A 7,325-nucleotide genomic window follows, 5' to 3' on the forward strand; every position below is an offset into this window, starting at 1 on the left:
CACCCTTCACTAAAATATCTTCGTATGGTTTTTTGCTCTTGTCAAAGTCAGCTGTTCAAACTTGTGGCGGCCATTTTGTGCTTAGCAGGGAGATAAAGGAGGGTCTACGGTCCGCTAACTTTAGCAGAGCCTTGATCGACTGATTAGCGCTAACAGACGTTTATGAATCATGTTTTTTAGCATCGGGCCTTCAAGGAGCCTTCAAGGAGGCTCTAACTTTTTATGAATAAGGGGGAAAGACTTTATCATGAGCCACCATGGAACCCTTTCAAAGGAAAAGTTGTAACGATTTTCCTTGTTAATAAATGCGACGTCGCTATGACGTTTATGAATTAAAGTCCTTGACCGTAAAATCACCAGCACCAATATCTGACACAATAAAGCGTGCGTAAATATCTGATATGACTCCATCTCAAGGGCCGGCAGGACGTGTCAGATATTTTTGCACGCTCAGTTGTGGCAGATATTATTGCAGGTGACTATACAATATACATAAACTAGTTAATATTTTTACAGTTAATTCACATCTATGAGCGCGACAGATAGACAAAGTTTTACACATTTTAGTAGACAATTATCGCAGGTATTGGAACAATTAATGTAATAAAATTAACGCCACCGGCTGTCAGATTTGAGATTTCTTCAATTGCCGTCAACGCACCTGTGTGTTGAAATGACATTTAAATGACAGCGGCACTGGACGAAAGTCTCAAAACGCGTATACGCGTTCCCGACGGTGAATGCAAATAAATTTTAAGTATTACATGTCAGTGAAGGAAATGACTTAGTTAAGTACTTTGAAAAAAAAAAGATAAATTAAATGGCACTTAACACTACACTATACTGAGTTGGTCTTTGAGTAATTTGGTTTCTTCGATCAGCGTTGATATTTGACTAGTCCTGAAAAAAAAAAAATATGTTTATTTTTATGGGAAAGATAAAAGCAAGCAGTAATGACTGGACATGGAAACGAGCCATTGGCCACTCTTGTGACAGTTCTTACGCCACAAAATTAATAAACAATAAAATTGTTGACTCGTAAATGAAAACATGTGGATTATTTCGCGATTCGCCGAATTCTTGTTTCGTCGGATTGTTGTTTCGCCGGATTCTTGTTTCATCGGATTGTTGTTTCGTCGGAAATAATTATATGGAAATAAATCAGTTAGGTAAAGAAAGCGTTCTGTTTTATTTTATCTTCGTAAGGCCCAACGTCCTAAATTTAGGACATACGTCAAAGCTAATGTCAACTTCACTAATTGACATTAAGTTTGAAATTGTATCGACCAAAATTTGACGTTGGTCTTACGAGGGTATGCCATATTGTTGTCGCATAATAGAATAGGATATGACTTCTGTTAAATTCATGTTTTTAAGGAAATAGCTTTTTAGAAGTACAATAATAAATATGAGTAAACGATGACTAAACGATAACTAAATATGAGCAAGATATTTCTATAGTTTTGCTTAACTGTCAAATTTCGATGAAACAAGACCCGTCGAAACAAGAATCCAACGAAACAACAATCCGGCGAATCGGGGACTAATAAACAAGTTGTTAACGTTCTTAACTTGATTTCTTAAGCTAAAACGGAGACATCTCGTTCGGTCAATAACAAGTTGACTTACTGTTGCTGCAGGATGGAGGAGATGGTATCGCTGTGAGACTTTCCGAGTGCTATATCTTTCTTCTTGTATTCGTCGCACCATTTGTTCAACTGCGAAACAGAATGCGTTGCGTTTGTTATATGAATCAGTCGTAATATACATTACTAGCCTAAACCCGCGGTTTCGCCCGCATTAGAAATAGCTTAATGCCGTCTTAACTGAACTGTTGTATATTATGCCCGTGCAATTTTTGAAATATACAACGACAACAGTTTAGTTACACGATGCTTGTTACCATGGCAACGCAATAAATAAATGTCTTACAGCCTTATTCATAAAAAGTTAGAGCCTCCTTGAAGGCTCCTTGAAGGCCCGATGCTAAAAAACATGATTCATAAACGTCTGTTAGCGCTAATCAGTCGATCAAGGCTCTGCTAAAGTTAGAGGACCGTAGACCCTCCTTTATCTCCCTGCTAAGTCACAAAATGGCCGCCACAACTTTGAACAGCTGACTTTGACAAGAGCAAAAAACCATACCGAAGACATTTATAGTGAAGGCAGGGCTACGCAAAGATTAAAAAAAAAACTGGAAAATTTATTTTCAGGAATTTGTATTTAAAAATCCTCTAAATTAGCAACAATAAATTAACAATAAATATGAAAAAAAATTAGGATGATTAACATAATTATGGCTTTTTGCACAACGTAAACATGCGGATCGGAAATGGCGGGAAAACAAACATCACGCTTTTTATTTTTTTTCCTGCTAATTTGCTGTCACTGCTGTCAATTTTTTTTTTAATTATCGATTAGGCCATTTTTTGTCTTTGATTTGTCAAGGTGGCCAACATAACGCGTCTAATCCGTCTATCAGCAGCTCAACAACTAGCAGACTGCTAGCAAGCGTTTATGAATCATACTTCTTGACAACCGTCTATTAAGCTTAATCAGTCTGCTAAGTAACAGACCGATCAAACCTCAATTAAGGTTTTTTTATGAATAAGGCTGTTAGAGTTTGGCCTGAAAAAGGTTACGGTAACAATTTGAAAGGACAACGTTCGCTCGCACAACGCCATCTACTGATTGCAAACGAAGTTAACACGTCACGTCATCTTGAGAGCTGAGGAGCGTCCCTGTTCTTGGACAGTGCCCTCTATTCTTGTTTAAACTTAAAATATTATGCCACGGGAACGCATTACTGGGATATCAAGTATCTTATGACTCGATTCAGATCTTTGTCTATCTGTACGCCAAGTTTCATGTAAATCCATTGAGCCGTTATTTTTTTTTTTTTTTTTTTTTTTTTTTTTATTCTACTTGAAGGAAAACGAGCAAGTGGGTCTCCTGATGGTAAGAGATCACCACCGCCCATACACATCTGCAACACCAGGGGTATTGAAGACGCGTTGCCAACCTAGAGGCCTAAGATGGGATACCTCACGTGCCAGTAATTTCACCGGCTGTCTTACTCTCCACGCCGAAACACAACAGTGCAAGCACTGCTGCTTCACGGCAGGATTAGCGAGCAAGATGGTGGTAGCAATCCGGGCGGACCTTGCACAAGGTCCTACCACCTGCAAAAAGCTGATGCTGTTATTGCGTGATTAAGTAACAAACATTCAAACATCCAAACATCTAAAACTCCAAACATCTTCACAAACTTTCACATTTATAATATTACTAGATGAGTTGAAAAATAGAAATTCCACTATGAAAAATGTATTCCACTATGATATTGTATTTGTATAACTACTTAATATATATGTAAAAAATACACATGAAATCAACAGCTAATAAGGAAATGAGACGTACAGTCGCACGGTGTTCGCAGTCTCAACTTGCCCTAATTTATAACGGAACGTTCGTTTCAGTGCTTATAATTTAGTCTAGCCTGTAAACGGGATAATTGGCGTCCCGGGTAGACTATATGGGACGCGTTAGGTACTCTAGGGCTCCAGAAACGGGACGAACCCCGTTGTCGGCACGAATATGAACTCTATATCTCTATGGTCAGCCTGGATTCGCAATTATGTCAATTCTTATGTCCGACAAAGTCTCATGGATGATAATAAAGAGATATAGTGATGTACAATTATGCTCAAGCATATTACTTTAACTTTAAGATATGTGTAACGCTACTAGCACCACAAATGCACCCGAGAGCCACATGGTGGTAGGATCCTCTCATTAGACGGGTACACCTGTTGCCATGAGCAAGACACAGACCGGGGCCCGAGGGCCCCATGGTTCCTCCGCCTTCCCCAAAGAACCCCCTTACCTCCATATAAATGCAATGTTCTTTTCATTTATATCTCAATATTACTACGAGTATTTCTACTCGTTACTCAGTTGTTACACTTTACAAACACTCACCAAGTTATGGGGGAACTTAACCATCTGCTTCGCACAAACCAATATATACCAAGTTAGGGGATACTTATCACTTGGTTTCACGGGATACCCGTAAAAGTAACAAATTTGGAGTTGAAATAAAAAATACAAAAAGACTCCAAATAACCAATCATAATAGGGGATACTTAACCATCTGCCTCGTACAAACCAACACTTGATTCTAATAATTATAAACCATATTTCCTTTCATTAAAACCGTTCGTGTCTCACATTCAATCCTCACCCGTCCAATCCTATTTTTAGACTCCTGCGTCACACCTTAGTGTTACCAGTTATTAAAGTTGCGTTCAGAAATCGTTTAAGGAACTCACCAATAATTCTTAATCGCGATTATTCGCGACACCCGTACGGCGGGACGGTTGGCAACCCTAGCTCGCATCTAGACCACGGAATATCTAGTGTAACATTACCTCCTCAGTCTTGTCCCTCGCGTGTTTCTTTAGCAGCTGTATCTGTTCTGCGATCTGTTCGCCGCTGCGCTGGTAGCGCTCCAGTTCGGCGAGCAGCTCGCGCTCGGCCGGCGTCGCGGGCGCCGACGCGCGCAGCTTGCGGATCACCGCTGAACATCTGGAATGTGACCTTACTTTAGATTTAGGGTCTGTTTCACCACTCATACATACCATCTCTGTTTATTCGGACAAAGCAAACCGAGACGGCACCACAGATATCTGTCACAGGTTTAGTGGTTCTGTGAACTGTACTTCGCGGATCTGTCTTTTACGTTTCCAGCCGCCGTGGCTCCGTCATTTACTTTCGTCGCTTGAGAAATTATTACTTCATGAAATTAACTACCACTTCCAAACCCTTCGGCCACTTTGGAAACCAAAGGTTCGAAACCAGTTGAGGAAGAAAACTTTTCGGTCTTGTTCGAAACCGGTTGCGAACGAAAACTATTTTGTTCTTATACGAAACCAGTTACGAACGAACACTTTTTGTTCTTGCACGAAACTAGGATCAGTGATGGACTTCTGGTTTTTTACTGAAGCTTATTTTTATAGTAGCGTTTTTTTCCAATCAGAATCGACACAGACACACAGTGTTGACGGAGCTCCTACTTTCAAGTAGTTTAGGCCCTTCGGGCTGATGTATAATTAACAAAACCTAAACCTATTCCTATTTCTATTTCTGTGTCGATTAAAATTGGGAAAAAAACGCGATTGTGAAAATAAGATTGTATACCTACTTACTTACATATTGAAATTTGTGAATGACTTTCAAAAAAGATTCTATATTCTCTATTTTTCTTCATTCGAAAGTAGGTTTCCGAAAAAGAAAAATAATTCTGTTTTCTAAACTGGTTTCGAACCTTTGGTTTCCAAAGTGGCCGAAGGGCTTCCAAAAATCGACCATGTCAATTAACAGAGTCGGATCTGCAATTTTTGTGCCAAAGTCAAATATACTGTTATATGTTAATTTTGACATTAATAATCCTAAAATGGCCAAATTGTCCGACTCTGTTGAATCTGAAATTGTCCGATTAGCGGTGTCTATTCTAAATCTTTTCGGCCCCAACGGCCATCTGTTCATCGTGCTATATAATCTGCCACTGCCCAATCTGCCACTTCAACGAGCCAATTCACTTGGCTAAGTCGGGGTCCCTCGTCCTTTTACGTGTCTCCTCATATCTGATTTGATCCCGTAGACTCTAGTTTGTACTTAAGTGGTTCTTTACCGGTGGTCCGCGGACCACTGGTGGCCCCTGGAAGAACTCGAAGCGGTCCGCGAAGCCATCAACAACGAATTGGCAAAACGGCGCGCCAGTCAAGTAGCGGTCGCAACTGTTCATTCTTTTACAATTTCAATTTTACCGTACTTTCAAACAGCTGGTGGTCCCTGGCAAGAGAGAAAGTTTGTCAAACGGTCCTTCCAGACTAAAAGGTTAAGAACGGCGTAGAGAAACCTCGAGCATAGCTCGCTGAGCGACTCTGAGCTCTGTTTATTCGTCACGCAACGTTAATAAAGATCAAAATGCAACTAACATTATCAAGCTTTTTACCTGTATTTGATATCATCTTGATGTTTTTCGGCCAACATCAGTTTCTCCTTCAAAACTGTTGACTGCAGAGTTACGTCATCAACGTCACCCTGAAAATAACAAAGTGTTTGTGTTAACTTGACCGCATTGATTGAAAATAACTTCTTTTTCATCACACTTGCTCGTAAACAGTGTCATTACATGCAGGCTACCTTGGTTGCAACCCCCCAAATAAAACCCTCGACCTTAATGTGCTTGTCATGAAACCCGTGGTCGGTAATGAGTCATTGCCCGTACAAATTTCATGCCATGAAGCCCAAGGTCGGTAAATGAGTCATTGCCCGTACAAATTTTCATGCATGAAGCCCAAGGACGGTAAATGAGTTTGTTACTGCATGTGTGTGCTGCTGCGTCGTGCGCGCGCTGCAGAGAGGGGGGGGGCGGAGGGCGGCGAGAGTTGGCGCTGCCAAGAGCGCATCAGCGGTATCGGTAATTATTGAAAAAATATTAGTTTTCTTTTACAAATATACAATTTTACTCGCAAATGTGATGAAAAACATTGTATGTCGCACGGGCGGTACTAGAATTACGAACATCGACTCATTAAAGCCCTCAATCTTCGACTTCGGGCTTCTAATAGACTCTCGTTCGTAATTCCTTATTTACCGCCCTTAAGACACAATGTACTATTTCAACTTCCATCGACAACACTAATGATCTCGCACAGCACCGCTCTGGTGGAAACAGCTGAGTGCAGCAAGAATAAGTAAATGAAGCGTTGGTTCATGAAAAACACATCCCTTGCAATCTCGCACATATCTGGTTGAAATGCAGCCTAAGACGAGGGTAGGAAGAGATGAGTGCGGCGAACGTCAGCGCGTTAGACAATACGGCCTCTGGCCAGTGACGTCACCTGTAGCTCGGTGTACCAGGCGTCGTGTTGCGTGCTGAGAGCTCGCAGCGCGCTGAGTTTCCTCGCGATGGCGTCGGCGGCGCGTTGCTGCCGCGACATGTACTCGCCGCGCAGCTTTAGTGTCGCTTGCGTTAGGAACTGGAACATACAGGATGTAACATTTTAGGGGCTGTTTCACCATCCATTGATTAGTGTTAACAGGAGGTTAAATGTGATGCCGTCTCCTTCTATTCGAACAAAACAAATAGAGACGGCAGCACACCTAACCGCCAATTAACACTAATCAATGGATGGTGAAACAGCCCCTTAGATCGGTTGGTATGGGAAACTAAAACTATAAAACACACGAAGATCTTGTTCTTAGGAACCATGACATCGATTTTAGTAACAAGAAAAACTGCATTCATACATAAACAA

The 7,325-nt window shown here is 41.0% G+C and overlaps 1 protein-coding gene across 1 annotated transcript in view; it reads right to left on the bottom strand.

Moving 5' to 3' along the window:
- Positions 1–8: 8 nt before the first annotated feature.
- Positions 9–7,325, bottom strand: part of mbo (Nuclear pore complex protein Nup88) — a 205,781-nt gene continuing 198,464 nt past the window's right edge. The window contains exons 11-15 of the mRNA XM_074092573.1: positions 6,909–7,046; positions 6,017–6,105; positions 4,431–4,587; positions 1,630–1,718; positions 9–900 (exon numbers count right to left, since the gene is read on the bottom strand). Of these exons, the coding sequence (XP_073948674.1) occupies positions 834–900; positions 1,630–1,718; positions 4,431–4,587; positions 6,017–6,105; positions 6,909–7,046 (540 nt within the window). The 3' untranslated portion in view covers positions 9–833. The remainder of the gene's footprint in view (positions 901–1,629; positions 1,719–4,430; positions 4,588–6,016; positions 6,106–6,908; positions 7,047–7,325) is intronic.

Source organism: Choristoneura fumiferana, chromosome 9, assembly GCF_025370935.1.
Source record: "Choristoneura fumiferana chromosome 9, NRCan_CFum_1, whole genome shotgun sequence".
Lineage (NCBI taxonomy): Eukaryota > Metazoa > Arthropoda > Insecta > Lepidoptera > Tortricidae > Choristoneura > Choristoneura fumiferana.